The sequence below is a fragment of the Thamnophis sirtalis genome, unplaced genomic scaffold, assembly GCF_051295495.1.
Source record: "Thamnophis sirtalis isolate CommonGarterSnake01/CBP01778 unplaced genomic scaffold, rThaSir2_p1.2 scaffold_5, whole genome shotgun sequence".
In the NCBI taxonomy this organism is placed as follows: Eukaryota; Metazoa; Chordata; class Lepidosauria; order Squamata; family Natricidae; genus Thamnophis; species Thamnophis sirtalis.
The window spans coordinates 43,807,349-43,834,003 of NW_028261385.1; the positions used below are offsets into that span (position 1 = coordinate 43,807,349).

Sequence of the window (26,655 nt, forward strand, 5' to 3'; positions counted from 1 at the left end):
TAGAACAAAATTCTGTTTCTGTACAGATAGCTCTTGATTTAGATAACAGTTGGGAATGGCAATTCAATCTCTAAGCAATGTGGTCATAATGCAGGACAACATTGTTTAGCAATGGCAATCCCTGTAGCCCCACTTGCTATTGTTAAGTGAATTCCACAGTCACTAGCTGAAGCAACTGCTTGCTAGTTTTCCAAACCAAAGTCGGGGGGGGGGGGGAGCCAGCAATAAATTGCAAGCCCGAGTGGCTGCAGCTTGGTGACGGAGTGTCGCCTTCTCAAGTGGACCAGATTGGACACATACCCAGATAAGCCAATTCTAACTTATTTATTGCATGGCTGTATTGCAAGTCTGATGGTACAAATCTCCCACCATCTCTCTTGTACCCTAAGAAATTAGTTCTTTTCTGAGAGTCTTCCACTGCCCCTTATACATCTGTGGGTATGCCCTCTCTTATTTGACCATATTTTCCAACCACCCATCCTATCCTCTCCCCACATGCCATTACAGAGAGGAAATGCACAAAGGTGTGTGGGAGAGTCAGGAAGTTTGAGCAAGAGGTGGGGTGTGGGCAAGATGTATGAGGCAGTGTGGGAGAGATGTGCACGTCAGGGAGAGGGTGCGTGATGTGCACTGTAGGATGTAAATATGACAATTGCTAGGTGGGATGGTATACAAATGTATATAGACACACATGGATGTATACCAATATTTTATTTTAAGGATGTTTCCCCATTTACGTCAAACCATGGCACAAATTTATCATGGCAACATTTTTCTGTCATGTTCCATGATATATTTGTCTCAATGCCATCCATGAGACAGAAATAAGTTACCTTTAGGTGTACTGACATTAAAGTAGTATTTCCCCATTTATTTTGATACTATTCCAAATACAAGAAGATATAAAATCTGATTGATTTTGTCACTCATTATTGATGAAAAAAGTCAGATGACTTCAGTGATTCCAAACAGAAGCAAGAGAGGATAGCAGTTGGTTATGGGGAGAGCAAATTTCAAGCCAAAATAGTTTTCTGTTGACTTGGGAATAGCACTTAAATTTAGAAAATGTCTGAGTGTTATTGTTGTTTTAATTATTTAGCTTTCAGTGTTTTACATTTCAGTATTATTTCTTCCCTTAGCATCATTTCTACCTGGAACAGTTGATAGAGCTTGAACAATGAGAACTCATGACATTCATTTATAGTAATAAGAATAGATAGAATGTTTTATAGGTAATGAAGCACTGTTAGAGAGACTTACATACATGTACACATATACATACCGTATTTTTGGAGTATAAGATGCACCGGAGTATAAGACGCACCAAGGTGAAGAGACAAATAAAAAAAAAGTTTTTGCACTCTGCAAATCTCCCAAAAACTGCTCATTTTTCACGAAAATGGGCCTGCCCCCCCCGCAAAAAAAGGCATGAATAGCCTTTAGGGGACTTGCAGAGCAAAAGCGAGCAAAAAATGGCCCATTTTTCACAAAATGGGCCTGTTTTTCATAAAAAAAGGTGGGGGCATGGATAGCCTTTAGGAAGCTTATAGAGTGCTTCTGGGGGCTGTGTTTTTTTTAAAAAAATTCTGCCCTCCCCAGCCCTCCAGGAGCTCTCTAAAAGCTTCTTAGAGACTCTGCAGGGCCATTTTGGTGAAGGGGACGGGGTTTCGGGTGGCAAGAAATGCTGTATTCAGTGTATAAGATGCACCCAGATTTTCAGCCTCTTTTTTGAGGGAAAAAGGTGCATCTTATATTCTAAAAAATAGGGTATACAAGCACATATATTCACAGACACATATGTACACATACCCATTCTGTGATTATGGGAAAGACTAGGAAAGAATTTTTATTTTAATAAACTTAGCTTTTGAAATAGAATCATATTTACATTTGAAATATTATCTTTTCATTTTTCTCAGAGTTCTAAAAGCTGGGGAGGCCAATATTTATACAGCACTAAGTACACCAAAGGATATTACCCATGTTTTAACTAATTATACAATATTAAATCAAGGAAAACTGAAACATCTCTTTGGGGCTCCATGCTACCCAATTCGTTATTTAGGAACTTATCTTTTAGAGGCAAGTATATAAACAAAATTCATGCTTTAAACATAGCTGATGAGTTGTGATCAACTAGTTCTAAGTTAAATTATCATTGCGTAATAGTTCAGACTGTATCATATTAGTTTCTTTATTCCAAATCTCTTAAATTAATCCATGTTAATCTTAATATTTTTTTAATTGTTTAAAAATATGCATTCAAAACTATCCAAAACATGTTTCAGTGCTAATAATAATCCAGGAATGATAATTGCTGTGAATACAATTAGACCAGATTGGAAAATCAAATGATGTTTTAATTGAATGTAGCCATTTCTCAGTTTTAGACAAGGCAAACTCCTTCTGCAGTATCTCAAATGGTTTTGAAAAAAAATGACTGGCAAAAAGCTGATCTAATGTATTCATATCTATTAATAGCGCCAATGAACAACAATAATAAAAACCCTGTGATTGTAAGATTGTAAGCATATTAGTTAAGAGAATAGCTTGTTTATTAGCAAATGGCAAGCTATGATGAATTCATTTCTGGAAATTTTCATATATGTAACTAGGGTAAAATATATTCTGATGGGCTGTGTTGTTTTCATTTATCATGGCTTAATCTTGAACAAGAAACATATATGTTTCTATGCCTAGATTTCCTCATTCAATCCACATATTCAAAACTACTATATAGTATAGATATTTGAAACCTACTGTATATGTTGACTGTTTAAGCAGGTTCTTTTCAAACATTCCTTCTGATTTACAATTGCTTCAATATAAACAGTACTGTTTTATATTAAGCTGTGTTTTCTACTCTAACTATATTTTAACTATAATTTTTTGAGTTGATACTATTCTGTTGGCTAACACCTTGTTTGTACAAAAATAATGTATTATATATAATGCTTAGAATGAAAGTACAACCAATATTGAAGAATACCAAAAGAAAAGTGTTAAATATGAGGAAGACTTGAGAGAAGCAATGATTGATACGCAGTTTGATGAAATGAAAAATGCACTTATCAAGCATATATATTATCATCAGGTAAGCAGGAATCTTTATAAACCTCTTGCTGTCATAGTATGAAAGAACAGGAACAAAGCAACTGCAAATAGAAGAATGCAACTTATGTAAACAGATCTATATATTTTTCTGCTACTTTGCCCTCTAAATATATAGGATTGCCAGTGGAAGGGGTTGGAAACCTCCAGTATTTAAATAAGAGATGACTTGGTTAATAGCATTTTCTAAATTAAAATCTATTCAGTAAGTGTGAATACTATTCAAGAACAACTGAGGTATTTTTCAGACAGAACTGAACATAGTTGAGTTGAGTTTGAGTTGAGTTTATTGGTTTTGTATGCCGCCCACTCCCGAAGGACTCCGGGCGGCTCACAATAAACAGGGGAGGGAATAAATAAGACAATACAAACAATTTTAAAATCCACAACAGTCACAATTAAGACAGGGCTGGGTGCTTTAACAGCCCCCAGCCTGCCGGAACAGCCAGGACTTAGTAGCTTTATGGAAGGCCAGGAGGGTAGCAAGGGTCCGGATCTCCACGGGGAGCTTGTTCCAGAGGGCCGGAGCAGCAACAGAGAAGGCTCTCCCCTGGGGGGTCGCCAGCTGGCATTGGCTGGCAGATGGAACCCAGAGAAGGCCAAGCCTGTGCGATCCAATTGGTCTTTGGGAGGTAAATAGTGAACATTGTTTCAGTCTTACACTTGTTACTTTAGGTAATTTGATACATACTTTAAACAATGGAAACCCAATAGGCATTATTTCCTCTAGAACCCTCCAAAGTCTTTTCAGGTTGTTGGGGGCCTTTCTGAATAATTTGTACTATTTTGGAGGGTAAAGTTCTAAGAATTGTACAAAAGTGTTTTTATAGAAATTAATCTTAAAAAAACATTAATTAAAATGAATGTAACACTATACTTTTCTGACATTCTACATATCAGAGGCTATACATTTAGAGGGCAAAGTAGCAGAAAATATATAGCTCTGTTTTTATCTGTTTTACCACTTAAAAATAGGTCTGTCTACTGGAAACTTTGTGAAATAAGGAAATTGCAATAAAGAAATACATATGCACGTAATACATATTTTACAAGAAATGTAAAATAATAAAGTGTTATCAGAAAAAAATAGACTTAAGAGGAATCATCTGCAAAGTCCTTTAAATGAATTTCACTATAATTATCAGTATTCTTATTAGAAAGTAGCAGGACTGATAACCATATTCCTATTTAATTTGTCATGTAATATTTGTATGCATTACATTTAACAAATTGAATATAACAAGAACAACTTGTTTTTAACTGTCAGGCAATGCTAAGCAAGTACACTCAAATGGGCCAGAAGGTGGAATGCAACAAGGAGGTAAGATTCTGAAATAATGAAGTTAGAAGAATGCTTAGAAGTAACAGGCAAGGTGTATCCATTCACATATTTTTCTTTTCCTTTCGTTTTATTATAAATGCTATTCTGGCAGGACTGAATTTCAGCAGGTTCTTTTTTACCCAGAGATATTAAGCATATGTGATACTATAATATAGATTACTGACAGCCATAGGTTTTTGCTTAAGTGAGTATGGAACTGCAACTGCTTGCTCCTAACTGTAAAAAAAAATTGGTTTAATGTACCCATATTATGTTTAAAAACAAATTCTTGAAGTAATAATAAACTTTGTTACTATAAAAATGTGAACTAATTCTTCATTGGTTATAAGTGGTTATGCTCAGCAACAGTAATAGTAATTGCAGTCCCAAGTACTAAAGAGCTTGTATGTTCAAAAATGTGCACAAAATTCTGCATTTTAATTCTTTGGATCACCTCAAAATGTTTACTGTGGAGTAATTAAATATGCTTGAATACTATTGTAAACCTATCTTTTATGACTATTGAAATATTGATAGGAATATCTCAATACAAATGCATATTTCACAGGAATTGAACATTTGTTTAGGGTGTAAATCCTGCAATTAATGATAACATTAGATAACACGGTGAATTAATATTGACAGGACATGAAATCCCTGGTTAAAACATATTGATAACAAATAACAATGTCTTGTCATCTCAGATGTTTTGTAGTTTCAGTACTAGCACTCTTGTGGGAATATTTTTTTGGACAACAGAGATATTCACAGTTTCAATTTTTTAATCTAAATACAGTATATCTGTAACACTTTTTTTGAAAGTGAAGTCTTAAAAACAGTTTAGGTCTGAAAATTTAGATTAATATATTTTGTTTATAATCAAGTATAAGATAAAAACAAATGTAATGAAGATTTTTGTAAAATTGTAGATACCAGATATCAACCAGTCAAAATAGAATTTCTGTTTCTCCAATCACCCAAATTTCAAGTTATTATTTATGCTGTTATGTTCATACGGAATTATAATTGATTAGTCAACTAATTTATATTATGAATCCATAAATATTTTGTTTATTTTTATTAACACCTAATAAAAATATGTTAATAATAATTCTTAAAAGTTTTACTTCTTAGCTTGAAATTGCTCCCTGTTCCAGGGAAAACAAGATATTGGAAGAACTAGTGGATGATCATTTTTTACCAATTGCAATCACAGAATTTTTTTCTGGAAAAGATTGTATTCCTTCTGCTAAACTAATTCATTCTCTTTTAGAGCATATTCTCCAGGTAAGAACATCTTACTTGTTACTGTAAAAAAAAAATCACATCTTGAAATTATAAGTGTTAACCACAGTGAAACTCAATTATTTATATTGAGATTGTGAAAATTAAGATTGTGTAGTAATCTTTGTACATTGTGATATAATTTTTCGGTGTACACTTAAGCCAAAGACCAAGACACATTACATTAAGCATAAATTTATTGACAGAAGCAGACCCAAACAGAGGCCTAAAGAAAGCTGGGATTGCACACCCTCTTTGTAGACTTAACCTATACATACTATTGGCTATATTAGCCAGACATCTCACTGGATATAAAATCTCATGTGTTTAGAGATCAGTGAGACTATTGGGATGTAATTATGAGATAATGGGGACAGGACTACAAAGATAGCGGTATTTTGAAAGAACAAAGAAGGAGCATGTAATGAATATCGTCTAGGACGGGGCTGTCAAACTCACGGCCCATGGACCAGATGTGTCGCGCGCTAGCTATGCTCACTCAGTTTAGCGGGGGGGGGGAGTCCCAATACATCACATGATGCCGCCATGATGACATGAGTGACACCCCTGGTCTAGGGAGTTAGTTTCCTTTGCTTTCCCAAACTTCTGCTCATCTTCCAATAACTTCACAGCTTATCAGCATTCCTTTGCCCTCTAAATGTTAAATGGCTTAGCTGACAGTATATAGTTTTCTTGAGAAAGCTTTTGTAATGAAATAGTTGGCCAATTTAATACCATTTAGCTAAGCCAGTGGTTCGTTTTTTCTGAAAAGATGGTATTTGGGTTAGGGATAAGAGTGTTTAACTTTGTCAAAATCATCTGTAATACTACCTTCAACTTTGTTATGAAGAAAGTGGGTAGTACTGAAGTAGAGATTCTGCTTAAATGACAGATTCCCCAAAGTAAGAATGTTATTTGATAAAATATAGAAAGATATCGTGTGTGAGTATGAAATAAATCACTTTTAAATTCTTCAAGACATTCAGTTTTAAACTAAAATAATAATCAGATTAAGTTTGGTACAGAACATGAACCTGTTACATATTCATGCTTTCTTACAGGGCAATTCAGACCCTACCCTTTCTGTCCAATTCTTTCATATAATGTATACTCTCCTCGAACATAATCCTCCTTGGAAATCACCTTCTATGCTAAGGTATTACCTTGAAATTCTTCAGTGTCCTGTTTGTAAGAATGGAGCATGGTCTCTGATGGAAATGCTTGTCAGGTAAAACCTTAATGAAATTATTACATCATTGCTGAAGCAGCAAAGTTTTGGTTTTTCATTTTCATATGAAGTGAATGTTTGTTAAGAATTTTTTTCTGTTGAACAGCTACTATTAAAAGATATGAAAAATAAGTTTTAAAAAACTTTGAGTGCAATCAAAGTTAGCAAAAAGGTTAATTGCTTTAATATCAGATGTACATTTTCTAAGATGAAGAGGTTCATGAGCAAAACCATTTTTAAATGGTTTTGCTGTCAAAATTATAGTTCAAGTGTATACAAAGATACAAGGATTTTTTTAAAAAAAACTTGATGTGCTTGTCTGTCAGACAAATATTGGATTTTTAACAACCTTACAATAATAAGTAAAGCCTGTAATTGTAGAGCAATAGATCATCAAAAACATGTGATCTCTGAAGCACCTTGTACTTTCCTGAGTTATGACACTTTGTTGTAGATATTATTTTATATAGTTCTCTGTACACATTGAACAGCAGTGCAATAAAAAAAAACTATATATAGTTACTTCCTTATTTTGAAAGTATCCTTGTGAAATTTATTTTCTATACCCTATCAGCAACTCTTTTTCACGCTCAGCAGTGTTTTGCAAAATTAGATCTCTGTTGCAGTAAGATGTAACAACAAAGAGAACACTCTCAGGACATGAAGAATTGGATTTAAATGTAAAAGTCGGTACATAAAAATATGTGAAATTGAGAGAATCTTCATTATTGTGGGGTTTTTTCCTCCCCTCTACAGGTCTTGTCTTTATTACAATAATATTTGTCATTCAGTCACGGACCCAAAAACTACAAATGTGGATAGAACCTTTCACAAAAAACTGTTGACATTTATTATGAATTTGTTTGAGGCTGAAGTGTTGGCATTAAGAAGAAGGTATTTTTTTTCCTTTTAGCCTTTCTATATATTTTTAAGGTGGATCTTGTTTTACAGTAAATGTGTTCTGTTTCAGATATAAGCTGTTCTACTTAGAAATGTATACATTAAATATTAGGCTGTGCATCACTTTGGATTCAGCTGTGCCTTTTTCTGGGATTGGACAGCTACCCCGCGAACTTTTAACCCAGGAAAGATATTTGATTTCAAGAGTTTCAGGCAAGGGTCTGCATATCTGCCCATGTGTGTTGCAAAGCAGCTTTTTGCTTTCAAACCCAAATGAGGTGTATACAGCCCTATTACAAAAATTAATTATTGTGTGACATGTATTTAAAAACAATACTTTTAGGTATTTAAGGTGTTCTTTTTTATTTGAACTGTAGCAAATTAAAATTATTTTACACAACCTGCAAATAAAGATCACAATTTGCTGTAATACATTGTAAAGTGCTTTGGAGAACTAAGAGACAGCTATTACATATAACAGTTTAGCAGTTCTAAATTTCCAGAATGCAGTTCCTTCCTGTGAAATGTATAATCTTTATCTTAGTTACTATATAAATCATAATGTTTCCCACAACTTTTAAGGACATATTTGTGGGGTGAGAGTCCACTTTAGCTCAGGCATGGGAAATCTGATATCCTCCAGAAATTGTGAACTCTTATCATTTTCTTTGTTGCTTGAGAATTACAGGTCTTGTATCCAAAGGCACCCGGCTGTTTAACTCTGATTAGATAGACCATAAGGAGTGATTTAATGTTGATTCATCTTTCTGCCTTGCTCTCCATAATATTTTATATATGTGATTTCTTTCTTAGTTTTGAATTTCCTACATACAAACAAAAATAATCTTGTAAATTAAGAGAACAATATTATATTATATCTTTGCTAATAGGCAATCTTGATACTCATGTTTATTGTATTTTGTGGTTAATCTTTTGAACTTCATCTATTATAGTCCTTTGTTTGAAATAACAGATGGAGTAAAATATTTTGTTCTTCAAGAAGCCGCCTCTAAATGACAAGATAGCAAGCTTCTACATTTTGTATGGCTTACATGAGGCCTCAAACATCACTTCATTGTTTATCACACATTCTATAAATTCTTTGTTATATTATTAAACTCTATGGGTTTTGACAGAAAATATGCAACATACTGAAGTCTTAACAAATTAAGTAGTTAAATCCAGAAATGAAAATTTCTTTTACAGGCTTTATGAAGGAAGTGACTCACATAATCCACTAGTGATGCCACAGACTGTTCTTTTGAACACCTTTTGGTTAGGAAACGATTCAGTGCTTTTAAACAAACAAATAAATATTCTAATAGACTGGATTATATATTCATACAGAGAAAAGTACAGGACAACTGATGTAAGTGATTTACCTAATATAAATATAAGAAGGAGAAATAATATTTTTAGATGTCCCACTTTCAGAAAGGCTATGCTAATATTTGTTGTTGCATTCCTTCAGTGTAATACAGACTTGATACTTTGTAGCATGGTACAGATTATTATATAAATACTTGTGCATATAAAGTATATATCTAGCAACTGTGTCTTGGCAACAGTACAGACACAGCTTTTTTTCTCAGTCGATGAGGTCACAAGTTGATCTAACAAGTCTTTCCTGCCTTCCTATGCGCCATGCCCTGCTCTCCTTTCCTCCGTCTCCTTGCATTCACACACATGCACACAGTCCTTCCCTCGACCTCTCTACCCTTAACATGCATATACCCAAGCCCTTCTTCCCTCAGTTTCCCTCCACTTGTATACATGCACACTAGCCATCCTACCATATTCCTCTGCTTTTTACTTAGGACTCCTGCCACTTCCCATTTAACAACCTGTGCATCTTGGGGTTACAGTGGCAACCGGAACTGCTTGGATTGCTATATGACCTCATGCTTTATGACTGCATCACTTAGTGATAGCTGCCCCAATCCAAAGTCTCGTAACTCAAAGGGTACCTGTAGTACTGTTAACCATGTCTAATGCAAGTATAGTTACATCCTCTATTGTTAGTGATCCTTGTGACCAGCCTTTTGACAGCATGTGGAAAGACAAAAGATTTTTAAAAGCTGAGATGTATTCTAGTTTTATTATATAAGTTATTTCATTGTTATGGGAATCTAATTCTATCTTTTTCCTTAACTGTATTAGCTAGCTTTTATGAAAAAGAACACCAAAGTAATCCCTTATGTTCCACCTGAAAACCTGACAATTACCTGCATTACATGAGGAAGAAGAATTGTTATTCCTAATGAATAGCCCTTTCTTTTGCACAAAAGACCCACAGTCTCAATTTTGTCATATAGTCTTCACAAAAATGATAATTGTGTTCTGTGTCATCCCACAGCCTGCTAAAACAACCAACCTGATTTAAAAGATGTTCAACTTTCTCCCCCCCACACCAATTTCTATGAAGTTCAGCATGCTTCACCCTCTCATTAATTCCAACTTCCCTTTTAAAAAGTCATATTCTGCTGAAAAATAACTTTTAAGTATTTGTATCTTTTACCCTTGCTAGATTATAGATAGATATAGTTTCTGTAGCTTCAGATTGGGCCCACCATCTTAACCCAGTAATTTCTTTACTCCTAGCAACTCAGAAAACATTTTATTTATTAAAGTGAATAATATAGAGACTAATATGAGTGTATGTTAGTAAACAATAACAATATAGAACTTGTACTCTTTTCCAGGTCTTCAAACATGAAATAGCTGAACTATTAAATTCAGTTTTGGGAGCTATTGTGGAATATTGGATTATTTCAGGCTTCATAATGGACAGAAATATGTTGCCCTCTGTAGCTGATGACCTTGCTTCTTATATTGCCATTTCGTGTGATGGTAATGTTAATAATTAGTAATTAAACATTAAGCATTATAGCTCTTGTTATTTATAGCCTATATTATATATAAATGAAAAACTTATTTGACTTTTTGAATAAGTGCAGTAGAGCCTTCATCTACTATTAATTCCCTGCAACTTTTCTTCTTGACATTCCTTCTCAAGGATTTTTTGGTTTTATCTCAGAATCCAATGATTGACATTGTTAAGCTACCCATGTAATATCCCTTTAATTTGTGGAACATTACACTAATTCTTTATCATTTAGACTGTAACTTTAAGGTACTGATTACAGGCAGTTCTTGTTTAATGGGACCAGCAACTCTGTCTGTCAGCCTTCCCAAAGTAGATCAGACAGGAAATGTGATCAAATGAGTTAATTCTAGTTTATTGTAGGGCATTAACAGAATGTTTCAAGTCTGAAAGTACAAACCTTTCTCTCTCCTTTTAAAACCTGATATGGTAGAGAAGATTTTTTTCCCTGTCTGTGATGTAGCTGTGGGCTTCCCACCTCCACTTTTACCCCCCAAAGGTTATTCCCCCATAATATTAAACAACACATTAATTGAGAACTCCTGTGACCAAAACAGACTTAAAACTCACTTCTGTGTGTTAAACATCATGTGACCACAACTTATGGTTTAACTTTTGGCTTCTCCATTGATTCTACTTATCAAATGGTGGCTGTGAAATATACAAACTGTGCCAGGGGATGCTGCCAGTCATAATACCCATGGGTGTGAAATTTCTTAATGCTGATCATGCAACTGTGGGGGTCCTGAGACAGTCGTAAGTATAAGGACCACTGGGAGGACCAGTTACTTTTTCAGTACCATTGTAATTGCAAACAGTCACTAAACATTCATTAAACAAGGACTACCAGTGTCCATAAAAGGCCAAATTGGCTAGCAGTTGTTGTAAACTGAAATCTCCCTTGTCAAATATTGTTTTCTTCAAAACATATGGAGATGGTATACCACTGGATATTTGGGGGAATGTTTTTCTTAATTTCTTCATCTAGTTTACAGACCTGGGATTCCTGATGGTCTCTCACCCATGTACTAATTAGAACTAACCCTACATTCCTTTTTCAGTACCCGTCAAATCAGTTAGGTGCTATCACCAACTGACTGTAAAGAATTTAATGCTATAAAAAAACTATAACTTGTATCTGTTAACTTAAATGAGATTAATCATTGTCATTCTAAGACATTCTTAGTGCCTTAATATCACAAATTGACCAAGGAGACAAAAGCCACATGTATTATTAATATTAACTAAAGGACAGCAAACTATACAAAAATAGAATGTAGTTTGGCACTATGTATATGCATACTGATTAAACTTACCCCTTCCTCTTTTTTCATCTTGGTATGCACTTTTAATTTGGGTGGGGATTTTTTGTTTGTTTTCACGTCATTGTTGACTCCTGCTGAGTGAATGAGTCCCTGCAGTTTTCTTGGTAAGATTGCAGAAATGATTTGTCATTGCTGGTTTCCTAGACTGAGAATGTGTGACTAGCCCAAAATCACCCAGTTCATTCTATGCCTAAGACAGTACTAAATCTCACAACCTCCTTGTTTCTAGCCCAATGCCCACTACACAACACTGGCTATATGGTATGCAGAATACAAATTGATTATATATACCATCAAAAATATTTTTAAAAATGAACTTCTCATCCATACTTCCCTAATGAATTATTTTGAACTTATGTAAAGTATATGGTGAAGTATAAGGCTAAAAATATTTTAAGGCATATATTTTTAAAATTGGCCTTTGCATGACATGCTCCATAGATGATAGAGCTTGTAATTAAGAGCTATATTCTTGTATCTGCTTCAAAGTGACAATATAGAACTACAACATATACTACTATCAGCTACATCCAAGATTTGAAGGTAGAAAATTGTGTTGCTCACCAATAGCTTATACCATATATTAAATTTGGATAGACATAATGTAAATTTAAGTACGTGGAAGCATATTGGCAATGTTGCTCCTGGTAAGGTTTTGAGATTGTAATTAAAATTGTAACAATTTTAGTTGCATTAATAAGAATATTCCTTTTTATTTTTTCCTTAAATGCCAAATTGACTCATTGTTTTTTCTGAATCTATGCTTTACTTTAACAGATGCAAATTCTGTTTAGACATATGTAGCTTTTAATTTAAGCTTGAAAACTTGATAAAATTTGCCTTGGAAATTATTGCTCTTTTTATCAATTTAATCAGTTTTTACTTCAGATAATTAAATGAGTGATAATTAAAATATTTTTATTTATGTATTAATACTACAAAAAGTTGATGTTTAGCAAATATTACAAGGTTGGGTTTTTTCCCCAGATTACTCGTCTAAGTTTTAATGTTTGGTCACCTTATTTTTAGATTTTTCATATGAGGAATTAAAAGTATTCATTTCTTCTATCTCATCTCTGTGGCTTGCAATGTTTGTCGCAGAAGCTGTGTTTAAAAATCTGTATTTCCAAAACAGCACTCTTCTTTCTAATGAACTGCTTTCACTTCAAAAAATGGTAAGTGCCATTTGCTCATTTAAGGTTATTCTGACTTGTCCTTTAGTGTTGGCTTCATCTCTCTCTCTTTCTTGTTGTGAATCTGCCTGATTATCAGTCCTAGTGTGTGGGTTGTAGAAGTCCCCAATCCCCATCTTCTCAAGGAAAACATGCTCTCTGTCATATACAGTATATAAAGAAGCTACCAAAGTATGAAGAACTATAAACATGATCTTGGAGAAATAGTATGACAACAATTAGCTGTTAGCATCATTTAAACCCATAATTGAAGAGTTGATTTGAGACAGGAGTCTCAAACTTGGCAACTTTAAGACTTGTGGATTTCAACTCCTATGCTGGTTGGAGAATTCTTGAAGTCCACAAGTCATAAAATTGCCACATTTGGAGACTCCTGATTTAAGAAAATACCAGAAATAAACTAAAAATTTGCTTTGCCTTAATATCTCAGTGTAAGATGGAGTGAGGGGAAAATGCTGTCAAACTTTAAAAATCCTGTTGCTATACCCTATATCAAGAAAACAAGAATTCCAGTATTACTTGTGCAGTCTGTATCTTGACGGGCTGCATTGAAAGGCTGATAACCAACTGAGTGTGAAAATATTATTTGCATTTTGCGTACCTTTATATTTTGCATATCTTCACAATCTTATGATTTGTAATACATTGAAATCCCTGCAGTGTCTCTTTTTAAATTCCACCCAAAAACCTTGCATCTGTATCAGATCATTCCCTTCTTGTGGTCTATCTACGGTAGAACATCACATTTTCTTTTGGAATTCTGATATGAACACCTGTATTATTTATCTGTACTGTTCAAAAACTGAATATTTGTATATTGATACATAACATTAAAAAAGGAAATTATGTTTTCTCTTTAAATAAAGATTGATTTTGTTTGTTGAAGAAAGGAAGGCCAAGTTATCTGCTTCTACATTAACTGCTCAGCCATGAGTTTGCACAATGGAAATTACTATACTTTCTACATTTTTTAACCATGAAAAAGGCAGCACAGTGGATGAGACCAGTCTCCCTCATGCATTAGTGAGGTGATGCCTGGAAGGAGATAATGGCCAACCCCCCTCCTTTGTGAAATAGGAAGCAGGGCTGGGGGTAAAATTCAAAAGTCTTCTGAGAGGAAACTTAAGATCTCTAACTTTCCATGTTAGTGACTTAGTTGTTCTGTTGCACCTTCAGATTTCCTGATCTGAGACTTTGTATTTGTTATTCATCTTTTTTTTATCTAAGCCATTTAATTTGCTCATACTCTTATCTGCTGTGGCCTTTATTTAATATTAAAGTAGGACCTGGAAAGAAGATAAATAATTATAGTTCCATGCGGAGGTTTAGACACTTCAGGTCAAACTGTGTGTTTCCTGAGAGACCATAAGCTAATACAACCTCAGTATACATGGTACAAAGTAAACAGAACAGCTTTCTCCAAATATGAGAACATATTTTCTATTTATGTGCAGTTGTTTTATGCTACATATATATAAGAAAGTAAAGTATGTACTGCAGGTCAAGACACATTACCTGACACTTTTCCTGCAAATGCCCATACTTCATATTTCACATTGTGCTCTGAACATTTGGAACTATAGTTCACAATTTTTAATGTGACAAAAGATAGTGACCTTCCTTACTATTGTTCTTAAAACTAGACTATATGAGATGGAATTTCCAACAGATATTATTGACATAGTAGTGTTTAGCTCACCTGGACTGCTAATAATCCTGGACTTTAGGCAGACAGAGGAAAGTAACATGGCATTTCCCTGCTCCAGCTGAGCAAATAATCACTGTATATTTGAGTGAAAGGATTTTCCCCCTAGTTTAGGCATCTTTCAGTAAGCTAAACATCATGGTAGCAATACCAGCGGAGAAGATAGCAGTAGACGAGCGCTTTCCTTCTTTTCTTCAACTATGTATGTATGTATGTATGTATGTATGTATGTATATATATATATTTGCATCTACCGTGTCCTTCCTATCAATAGAAGGCTTGGGAGGGTCTTTGGCTCAATTGAGACTACACTAGGCAACATTTTCAATTCTTTTCTGCCATTTCCCCACCACGCCATGTGTATTGTGGAGCAAATTGCATGGAGGGAAGCATTACAGAGTTGCAGAAGGAAGGGTGAAAATAAAAATCATATTTTTTCTTAGTCCCGATCAGGTCAATCTCTACTAAAACAAAAACCTGTGAACAGAACATACAGTATTTTTTTAAAAAGTTTAAATATTAATTTTTCAAAAGCTAGGTATTGCTAAATTACATGTTTTCTCCTAGAAAAAAGTGGAGGGGGGAAAAATCAATTAAAAGCCTAGATTCAGCCCTCTTTCAAGAACAATGCAATGGACCAAAGGCTATATTACAGTATATAGATACAGTGCACAGTCATTGAAGGATAGGACTGTAAATTTCTTGTGCTACTTTTTTCCCTTATATTTTTCTGCTATAGCAAGTTAAGCCGTTTTGAATTCCCGATAATGGGTATAAAAGCATAAGAAATATGTTTCACGGGAGTTACTTTGGCATTAAGACTGATTAAAAACTGTTGTGTAAACTCAAGAGCATGTTTATCTGAAAGATATTATTTAAAGATGTTAGCTTTAGATGCAAGAAGAGGAGACTGGCAATGCTATTATAATCTTTCAACATGCTCAGACTAAAATGTCACTCTTGCAACAGGTTTCCTGCTATCTGCCTACTTTACAAGCTGGAGTGTGTGAGAAAGGGAAGATGCAGAAAGAAAAGAAAATGGAAATAAGGCCATGGCCATGCTCAGAGTCTCAGAGGGCATTACTGATGCTAAGTGGCGATAAGCAGAACCAAACCAAAGTCCTGCCTGATGTACCGTAAGTAACATCTACAACACCACTAGGATTCTGCTTTGAGGGACAGCTTCTGACCTGACCCATTTTTTGAACTCTAAGTGACCTGTGATGTCTGCAAATTATTGTGCCTTGCTGTTTCAGTGATGAGCATGTCTGTTTGTGTATGTACAATGGTGTGTGTATCTTTCCTTCTACACATATGTTCTATATACTGATTGTTCTAATTTTATTGAATTTTGGGGATAGTTATGTGCTGCTGTGTTAAATTTTGCTGTTTGTGTTTTAATTGCGAGCAGTCAGAATTGTGAATTTTTTATTATCATAATACACCGTAGTTATGTTTAAGGTAAATGTATAATTAATGCCTTCTTTTCAATGTTTGCTTATTTTCAGTGTACAAACCAAGGATAACTCTGCTCATCTACCAAAATATCTCAAAAGGAAAATCAAGCCTACCGTATTGCATGACAAAGAAAATTGCCATTCTTCAGCTAAACAGATGAATGTCCATAAGATTAATCTTAAAGGTATTGTGCATTTCTAATGCTAAAAATCATAAAAGGATTTGCTGTAAAGCAGCATCACATAATTACATAAGTCAGACATCACTTCCCTGCTTTACATGTTGCACACCATCAGATGCTTAAATATGGGAAGTCATATATATGACTGAATGGCCCTTTTTGCAGGATTTCCCCCTTTTAACTAGGTCTGCCAAACACACCAAGTTTTAAATTGAGAGTATACCTTAAATAAATCCATTTGGGTCCTGACTGTCTTATTCCACTAATCCACCCCAACCTGTGCTTGGAAAGGATCAGCATTATCTTCTGATTTGAAAGTCTAATTCTCTTGCTCCGCTCCACTCCTAGACATTTTGTGAACAAAGACTGAAGTGCATGCTGTATTATATATCTTTATTAAGCATGGGAGTATTTTCTTCTTCTCACCATTCAGCCCCAGGCTTTACTGTTCATTATATCGGAAGACAAATGTTGAGGGTTTAAATTATCAGTTTAGTAATTTACCCAAGTTCTACTTAAAGCACAAATTCAGTGAAATGCACTATAGTACAATTGTGATAAGGTTTCTGTGATAAAACGGTGATGAATTTAAGCTTGACATTTGTTAGGAAAGGTAAGAGCGATCCAATTAAAATGGTCTTCCTCCTATACTATAGGCCTAAAATAAAAAGTTTTTTAAAAAATTTATTTGTGTGGATTTTTATATTTTATTCTCAGTCTGCGTCAATTTCTCAAGAATTATGTCAGAAACAATTACTTAAAGTTTATATATTTTTCTTTGATTAATGAGAGAGTACAGTAGTATAAATTGGCACATAGTTATCATTTAATTTTAAGGTAGGATACTGTACTTTCTTATAACAACAACCAAATATTCTTTGCCTAAATATAATGTTCTGAATACAAAGCAAGGCCTGGTAAAGTGGCTTATGATGGATTCAGCCGCATGCAGCATAAAGAGCTTGACTTTACCTTTCCTACATGTAGGTAATTAGACCCAATCCAACAGCGCAAATGGTTTTAAAGAAAGTTTTCATTGTTTATGTTGGGCAACATGTTTTTCATATGCTCTTGTTCTGATATAATCAGTTCATCAACATATTGTAAATTAATAGGTTTTTTTTATTACCCGGCCTGCTGCAATTACACTGCTAACTAGAAGTTTGTAATTCATATTTCAGGGTGGCAGGTTTTGTTTAATCTTTCTCTAGTTCTAAATGAGATTGCGTGTGTGTGTGTGTTTTTAAGAAAAAAAGATCATTTCATTCGTTTTAATCTCTTCCATTTCCCCCATCCCCCTCTTTTCACTCTGGTACTGTACATGAGCCAGACAGCCTATTGAGAAACAGTAAACCATCTGTTACCAGATTTGAAGTTTCGTATTATACTTGAGTTTGTAGAGGCACTCGTGCTTGGACAGAAACATTCATTTGAATTAAGCTACAAACGCTGTATCAAAAAAAGCCATGCACTTAATGTGGGTTCATGAATATAATTAAAGGAGGGCAACTGCATTCTAAACTTTTACAGCTTCAAATCCAAGCATTTTTGTGCATGTATTCCATGATCATTTGGTGCTTTCATAATGTGACTGAAGCATTTTACAACTAAAAGGGGGAGGGGGAGGGGGGAGATAATTCCTAGGTTAACCCTTTAGTAGTGCAATCCTTGTTGGATCTGTGACTTGAAGAGAAGCTTGGTGGGTTTTTTTAATGTCCTTTAAAGATATTTGCACTGGGAAGATGAGATATTTCCGACGAATAAATGTTCTGACAAATAGAACTCCTAATTCCTTTCACTTTGCTTATTGCCTTGATTTTCTGTTTGTTTACACTATGTGAATTTTGCATTCTAGGGGAGACAGCTCTGCATATTGCTTGCAGAAGCAACAATGTGAAGAAATTGATTCATCTTCTGACTGTACCAGGAATAGATATTAATGTTAAAGGTAAGTGATTGATTTTTTTACTAAATAGATACAATAAGCCTTCCGAATAGCTATGAAAGGTATATATTTGTAACATTCTTCACAATTATTTACTTACCCATAAAAATACATTAAAAGCAAGACTTTAGTAGTTTGGAACGAAAGCTTGTTGAACCAGTCATTTGTCCATATAATTCTTGGGGTTTTCAGTTAATCACAGTAATTATTTAAAAATTATTCCTACCTAGCCATTTTATAATTATGAATTCAAAGTGGTTGCCTTATCCCCTGGATAAGAATTTTGTTTAAATTCTAGTAGACCAGCCCATTTTGATTTATTTTTTTTAATTTTGATAATATTAATATTAATGTGCTTTGTGGAAAACTTCCTTTTAGATTATTGCAAAATTGCAGTGAATATATCTTTCAAGTCATGTTTCCTCTTTTAAAATAAAGCACCAAATTATGTGATTTTTTTACTAATGTTTATTTGTGTAGAAATGTATTTATTGTTTTTTTAGAAATTTGAATTTCATTTATGAACATTCCAATATGGATTTTGCTGTTTCCTAAAACTCATAATTTATAATTCAGACTATGCTGGTTGGACACCTTTGCATGAAGCCTGTAACCATGGTAGCACAGTGTGCGTCCATGAAATTTTGCAGCATTGTCCAGAGGTAAACCTATTCAGTCAAGTGGATGGAGTGACTCCCTTGCATGATGCACTGTCAAACGGACATGTAGAGATTGCTGAGCTTCTACTTCAGCATGGCGGTGAGTGCATTTATGTTAAATAAGCTTAGAGAAATTTGAATCTCTAAAAATTGTGGAGTATTAAAATTGGAGGCTGTTTGGAATGTCATTTTGAAAGCTGGAGGTTTTCATAAATATTGATGTGTATCTTGTCATATTTATACTCATTCATCTTGTCAGTTAAATTATTTGTGGCTGTTTTTTCATATTTGCTGAAGTGCAGATTTGCTTTAAAGATTATCTTAATAAACAATAGTATAGATTGCATTTCATACTATCCCAAAACTTGATTTTACATTATATTACAATGAACTGCAGTATGCTTAAACTGATTGCTTCGTGCTGCTTAATAACCAAGTGCTTTTATTTGGGTTGAACAAATATCTGTTGTTTCTACTGAAAAGGGTGCTTTATTTTAATAGCAAAACACTAAAAAACTATTGTAGATGCCATTTATACGACCTTTTGTGTCTTACATTGTATAACGGTTTACATTTGCATGAGCATTTTAGATCTGTAGATGCATAGCATAGTTTGTAATCTTTATTATGCCATGTGTCATTCGGATTTCATGTTTTATCTTATTTCCAGATTTATATAACTCAGTTGCATAGAGTAAAAAAAGTGTTGTACTTGGCTTTTTTTAGCTAAACTTACTCCAAATTACAAATTAATGTTGTTTTTTGTTTGCTCTGGAAGGCTCTTTTGTATTTGCAGTTGTCTCCTGCCCCCTAAAGGTTATTTGCTTGGTCTCTGTCTGACATTCTTTCCCAATCAATATCTCCCTGTTCTTCCCTCTCAGTGTATGTTTTCCAGAACAGTAACATGATCTCCCAGGTGTTTTATTTATCTACTGTACCATGCAGATGACAGGCCTAGCCAATACCTGGCTTCTCTTCAATCGGTCTAAGTGATGCAAGACCCAATATTACAGCAAGTCCAAGTCCTCAATTGAATGTGGCATTCCACTGACAGATGTGCATTTTTCCTGTGTGTCAATGAAGAATGGCCACTGGATGATCCCCTTGTCCTAAGGGAGAAGATCTACTTGCTCTTTCATTCATCAAGGTCTTCTGGCAACTTTACAGGCTGTGTGCTCAGACTTATCTTTGCTGTCAGTTGCCAGGCTTTGGCCTGTCAGAGGTTTTGACAAGAGCTTGACAAGAACTCTGTGTTGCATATTCAGGGTAGAATTACTCACATTTCTTATTCTTCAGAACCGTTCAAAACTTTCACTCTCTTCATCCGTGTGCCTTTTATTTTTTAAGTAACTAAGTACAATGCAGTATCTCTGTTTTAGAGTTATGACATTTCTCTTTACTATTCCAGCTAATTTTATCTCTATAAACTTTCACCACAGTTATACTAATATTAATCTGTTTGTTAGTATCCCATATTCTGCACATCTTTTAATTGTCACAACAACCCTATGAAACTGGTTACTTTGAAAGATGATAATTTGGCCAGGATTATCCAACAACACTTTTCTTACCTCCTCTTACTGTATTTGTTTTAGCATAACCATTTTTAGGCAGAAAGGGGCATAATGTAGATAACAAGATTCTTTATGATTATCCATGTTATTTGCCAATTCCAAAAAATCCATATTTCTTATCATGTTGTTTGCAATCCTGTAAAATCTAAATTAATGGGATGTGTTCCACAACCAGAATAATGTCTATATGGCAGTGAGTTACATAGTAATAAAAAGTTTCCCTATTCTAACAAAACAAAATATGAACAGTGATTACTGTTTTTTAAAAAAAGAGCTCTCTACTTCAGTCACTTCCTTTTACTTTCTAGTAAGTCCTAGATGTACACTTTTAATCATTGATTAATGTGGACTTTTACATCTACAAATTCTACATAGTTGCTGAATTAGGATAAATGCATTCTAGGTCTACACTCAGTGTAGACATGTAGAAGCAAAAAATAATATGTTCCTTGACAGTGTAGAGATTTCATGATATCAAAAACTTTTATATTAGCATAATTTGCATGACTTTCTACAAAGCAAGAACATAATGGAAAGCCATTGCAGATGTTTACATCATTGTCCAAATTTCTGGCCTATACAGACAAGTTGCTATGGTGCATAGAGAGAATCCCAGATGAAATAGAAGTGCAGAAACGAATCCCTTTCACAACATAGTTAGGCTGCAGCATGAACTAGCTTGTTTTCAAGAATAAAAGGGGGAAAAAAGTCAGTTGTTTTTTTAAAGTCCAACATAGTAAAGACAATGTGCTTTTCATAGATCACAACTACATACACAAAGTTCAATGAAAAATGGACTAAACATATACTTAAAATACAGAATAAATACTGTAATCAGATTTACTGATAGAACAGACTATTTGTAGCTCAGGATTGAATTTTGAGGTCCTTGGTGCTCTCTGAGCTTGGTTGTTTTCTTGCAGACATTTTATTACCAAACTAGGTTACATCATCAGTGCTAGAAGGGAGGGGAGTTTGCTCTCATTTTATGTGCTAGTGTATTGATAGGAGTTGATAAAGGTTAACAACATCTACATACCACTCGAGAAACAGTCAAAAATCCAAAAAGGAAACAAAAAGACCAAAACACTGCCTCATTAGAAATCAACACCTAGATTAGCAGAGAGTAACACTAAAATTAATACTAGCGCAATACTCAAGAAGTAAACAGTTCCCCCACCAATATAGACAAGCTAACTGTAAACAACAGTCTATCAAGAACCACCAAGATCACTCCCAGTAACCCCAACAGGGTGAGGCCCTATTATATAAAATCCTTCCTTTTAATCAGATTTCTTCAGCTTAGTGGGATCATAACCTAGAATTTTAGCTATCATAATTATTGCTAATTAGGATTTTTGCAACTTTTGTTTCAAACACAGCAAGGAGATATGATGGATTATATTGTAATATACTATATTTTCATGTCAGAAGCACTAAAGTGCTTTGTGATGTCTGCCAGTGACATCATCATTGCCCAGGGGATGCCTTGTTGTAATATAATGTAAGCTGATGAAAACCAAGTAACAATAATTTTGGATGTATGTGCTCTATTGCATGCCTATCGCATTCCATATGTCTATTCAGAAGACATTTAATTGTACTAATATGAGTTACTTGGTTAAAGGGTGCATGAAAGTAAAAATCAACAGAACACATTGATTACAGAAATATTATTGGACCTTCTTACATATTTGTGATTTTCAATATATGGTCAACTAGAGAACTGTAAAGCCTATTCCAAAACTATTATTTTTATTTCTTGTAATTATTACATGGTTGAATTGGAGGCATATTTGTTTCAGGTCATCGATTTATACAATTCTGTCAGGATGCTTATGTTTTTGCAAACAACTCAAAATATGCTTAGAATTGTAGCTTGTTTTTATACATACAACTATGTACAACAAATAACCTTTGCTCAGAACATGAAAGAAATTGGGGGGAGGGCTTGAATCCCTAGCTGGAGTCCGCATCAAACCTGGCTGCTAACAAATTTTATTTGCATTATTAGAGGGTTTTAAGCAGGGCTGAGAAACTCAAGGCCTGGGAGCCGGAGCCAACCTGCGCAGTGTTTAGATCTGGCCCACACAGCCACTCTAGAAACAGCGAAGGACCGGTCCACAGTGCTTCTGCCAGTGAAAACGGAGCTCAGGAGGGCTGGGTGCAGAGGATTGCAGGAGGCCGTCACAGCTGAAAATGGCACTCGGGAGCCTGTTTTCGCTGGCAGAACACTCGGGCCACCACAGGTGCCCCCAACGCAAGTTACGTCAAGCAGGCATGCCCACCCTGGCCTCCTGAAGTCAAACACAACTCTGATGTGGCCCTCAGTGAAATCGAGTTTGACAATTTATTCCTGGTTTTAAGGAATAAATTGTATGCCACTTAAAACAAAGGAGCCCTCAGTTTTGAAAAAAAATGACTCAATTTTTATATGATTATGAGATTCTAGGGAGTACAATGAAGCATCCTTTAAAAAAGGATATAAATCGTGCAGTAACAGACTTTTTAATAGCCATGGTATAGTGTCTTAACAGGATAAAATCACATTATAAAACATCTTCTAATTTTGATTTAAATTATGCTATTTATTTGGTTTTTAACAACCTGATTTTGTTGTGTTGCTCATCTTTAAGATTCACAGAGAGTCCAGACATTTTTTAGGCACTTTCTGTGTACATGTATGTGTATACTTTCTGACTGATGTTTCTTCTACTACAGGATCAATATTGCTACAACAAAAGGATTCTACAGGAAAGTTACCACTTGATTACATAAAATGTCCAGTAACTAAGCAACATCTTTTGAATATTGTGAAGCCAGAACAGACAGTTGAGGAATTTCATGCTCAAGTACAAAGTAATTTCTATAATCAACGCAAAGAATTATGGATAAACTTATTTTGCAAGATGTTGTTAAATCTTTGTTCTGTATATGACTTATTTAGACCTTTTCCTATTACCTTTAAAAAGCTTGGTTGCTCAGATTCATTCCTGGTGGCAGATGACTGTTATAAGCTTAATATGAACTCTTCTAATCATTGGTTAATAGATCTATATTTTAAAGAGCTTGAAACTTTTCACAAACTCCCAGAATATCTTCAGAAAACTATTGAGGATCTTAAAAATGACCCAGAAGAACAGAAACAAGCTTTTTTCACAATGTTACAGCAAATTGTAATTACAATTCAGATGTCTGGTTCATGTTTAACTAACAAACTTCAAAGTTAGTGTGACTTGCCTAAAATACATAAACTGTAATATTCAATGGCAATTTTTGCTTAGATAAGTGAAACACATAAAAAGTTGTGTTTTTTCCCGACACGTGGAAGGTTGAAGACTGGCTTTGTTTTAAGCCATATTAGAGAACCCTAATATGCAAACTATTATGATCATCCATTTTAACGTCCACTTTCTTTTGTGGAGTAGTTGAAGAGATTTGTAGTTTTACCCTAACTATATAGTTCTCAATGATTCCTCAGTTCAGGAACTGCAGTTTACCCTAGCTTTACAATATTCCAAGATTAAACAACTCAGTGTGATTCTTGCTTTTTAATAAGCACAGCTATGAACAAACTAGTTTCTTACAAATTTTTAATTTCCTGAAGGGATTGATAAAATGTTAGCCTGAGGCCCAGCGTGATTCATTCATGTAACAAACAAATGACATTCTGTTACATTTGTGTGAATTTTGTTACAATGCACAAGTGGGTTCAAAAAATTGTTCTGCATTAATTCAGTTAATCTTCAAGTTATTGTTATATAATGATGGTTTGATTAATACACTGATGGGTTTTCAGAATACACGTCTGTAAATTTGAACATTTTTTGGTAATGATCTATATTTTTATATTGTTTATATCAAAATAAATTATTTTTAATATAACAATTTGCATATACTTTTTTAGAAAAATAAATGTTCCAAACTCTCTTAAACGCATGTACTTCGTTTTTAAATGTATTGCCTTGAATAACTACATTTCTGCAACTGTAATTGCTGCCAAGTTGTGCTAAGGGGTGATTATTTTGTGTTCGAATGGGCCAAGTATATTGAATAAAGTGTCTTTCATTTGAAAAGGGGTGATACGGGAAAGTAAGATCATATCTCTGCTGCTAAGAGATACCAAAGAGCATGAGTATTTTTTTTCAATAAGTCTACCTCTCTTCCGTCTCTGAAAGGGACAAAGGAGAACTTTCAAAGGTATGAGCGCCACAGCAAGACTGTTCTCACATACTTTTTTCTAGTAACAAAAACCCCATCCTGCTTCACCCTTAAACGAAAGCACAGTCTTGCTGGGACTTAACACATTCTTCTTGTTCCTCCTAGCCTCTACACAGATTTCCAGGTACAAAGGAATCTCACCTTCCTGTCAAGATTACCTTATCAGACAAAGCAGCATATCCATCCATGAAAATCTTCCTCAAAACTTAATGGGATTCAGATTTTGCAATGATGTCTATCTGTACTTTTTTTTTCCTTTTAAACCATCTCCAGGCAGTCTTAGGCATGAATTTATCCAAACTTTTTTTCCAGTTTTATTTCAAAGTAGGGCATAAAGCTGAGATGGAATTATTTGTATGGATTGATTATGCTGGTATTGGGTAGTCCTCTTTGCTCTCTCAGGGACCTTCTATATCATTTATTGTTATTTTTTCCTGGATCAATTGTGAGGAGTGAAAGTGGGAGAGGGAGCATATCAGACTTCAAGAAGAACCTCAGAAGTCTTAACTCTATCTTGATTAAGATCTACATGAAAGCAGCAGTGTGAGTTGTTATGGACAAGTTTTGTTAATGCTCATATGCCTCTTCTCTGATAATTTCACTGATGATCATCAGGTTTCTAAGTGCAATTCAAAGTACTGGTTTGTTACCTATAAAGCCCTATATGGCGTAGGGGCCGATTATATGAAGAAAGACTTAACTCCTTTTATCTGCCCTGTAGGGTCACATTTGGCATGCTTTAAGTCCAATGAAACAATGTCATCTACTGGAAATCAGAAGCATGCCTTCTCTGCTGGAGCACCTGCTGTCTAGAATAGTTTTCCCACATAATTTTGAAATGCCCTCTAGCCTGCCTGCCATTCAGTGAGCCTTAGAAACTTGGCTCTTCTCCAGCCTTTGAAGGTTGTCAGGCCCATTTAGATAGATGTATTATGGGGCCGAGGGTTTTTATTCTTTCCTCTTAGCAACTCATTTTCTGACATTGGCCTTTTTGGATTACTAAATCGTGTCATTGTAGAGCCATGGGCCTCAATATTATTTTATTAATAAGTAGATAAATTTGTCTTATCCTTAGAGCTCTGGATGATCCATGAGCTTTGTTTCCATTGCACCTGCACAGAAATGGACCACTTTTCTGTATTAGGCAGAAATCCTCCATTGTGATGTGGGGCAAAGGAAGCGAGAAAATTGAGCTGTTTCATTGTTATTTGCAAAATCTATCATTCACCTCAACTTGGATTCCAGTATTAGGATAGGTCATAGAAAAGTAACCTTGGTAACCATTTGGCAGGTTCATATGAATATTCTTCAACTTGCAGCTCAGAAAGATGAAGACAGAAGACAGATACAAGGACTTTGCTCGATCCTTGCCCTTTCTGGCTGATTAAATCAGTCAGGTGAGGTTGGGTAATGATCAATATCTTCCTGTGCAGAGTGTTATGTCCTACAGAAGACCTTTACTGAAAAAGCTTTTCCTTCATCCAGAACATTATTCCAATTATAGGTCAGTTAAATATTCTGTTCTTGGATAAGGTGATTTTTAAAATAGTGTTTTTCAGCTGTAGTTGCATCTGGATGAAACATTTTCTGCAATCATATTAATTGGGGATTCATCTGAGACCTATTTGGTCATGCTGGGAGATTATATTTGGAAGCTTTTAGTAGC

At 34.6% G+C, this 26,655-nt stretch overlaps 1 protein-coding gene across 1 annotated transcript in view; it reads left to right on the forward strand.

Annotated features, from left to right (window-relative positions):
- SLF1 (SMC5/6 complex localization factor 1) overlaps positions 1–24,703 on the forward strand; it is a 31,142-nt gene extending 6,439 nt beyond the window's left edge. Inside the window, exons 5-18 of the mRNA XM_014070460.2 lie at positions 1,920–2,082; positions 2,960–3,094; positions 4,379–4,432; positions 5,567–5,719; positions 6,778–6,944; positions 7,701–7,838; positions 9,051–9,213; positions 10,547–10,694; positions 13,083–13,228; positions 15,921–16,087; positions 16,460–16,593; positions 18,446–18,538; positions 19,112–19,294; positions 23,490–24,703. Of these exons, the coding sequence (XP_013925935.2) occupies positions 1,920–2,082; positions 2,960–3,094; positions 4,379–4,432; positions 5,567–5,719; positions 6,778–6,944; positions 7,701–7,838; positions 9,051–9,213; positions 10,547–10,694; positions 13,083–13,228; positions 15,921–16,087; positions 16,460–16,593; positions 18,446–18,538; positions 19,112–19,294; positions 23,490–23,998 (2,353 nt within the window). The 3' untranslated portion in view covers positions 23,999–24,703. The remainder of the gene's footprint in view (positions 1–1,919; positions 2,083–2,959; positions 3,095–4,378; positions 4,433–5,566; positions 5,720–6,777; positions 6,945–7,700; positions 7,839–9,050; positions 9,214–10,546; positions 10,695–13,082; positions 13,229–15,920; positions 16,088–16,459; positions 16,594–18,445; positions 18,539–19,111; positions 19,295–23,489) is intronic.
- The last annotated feature ends 1,952 nt before the right edge of the window (positions 24,704–26,655 follow it).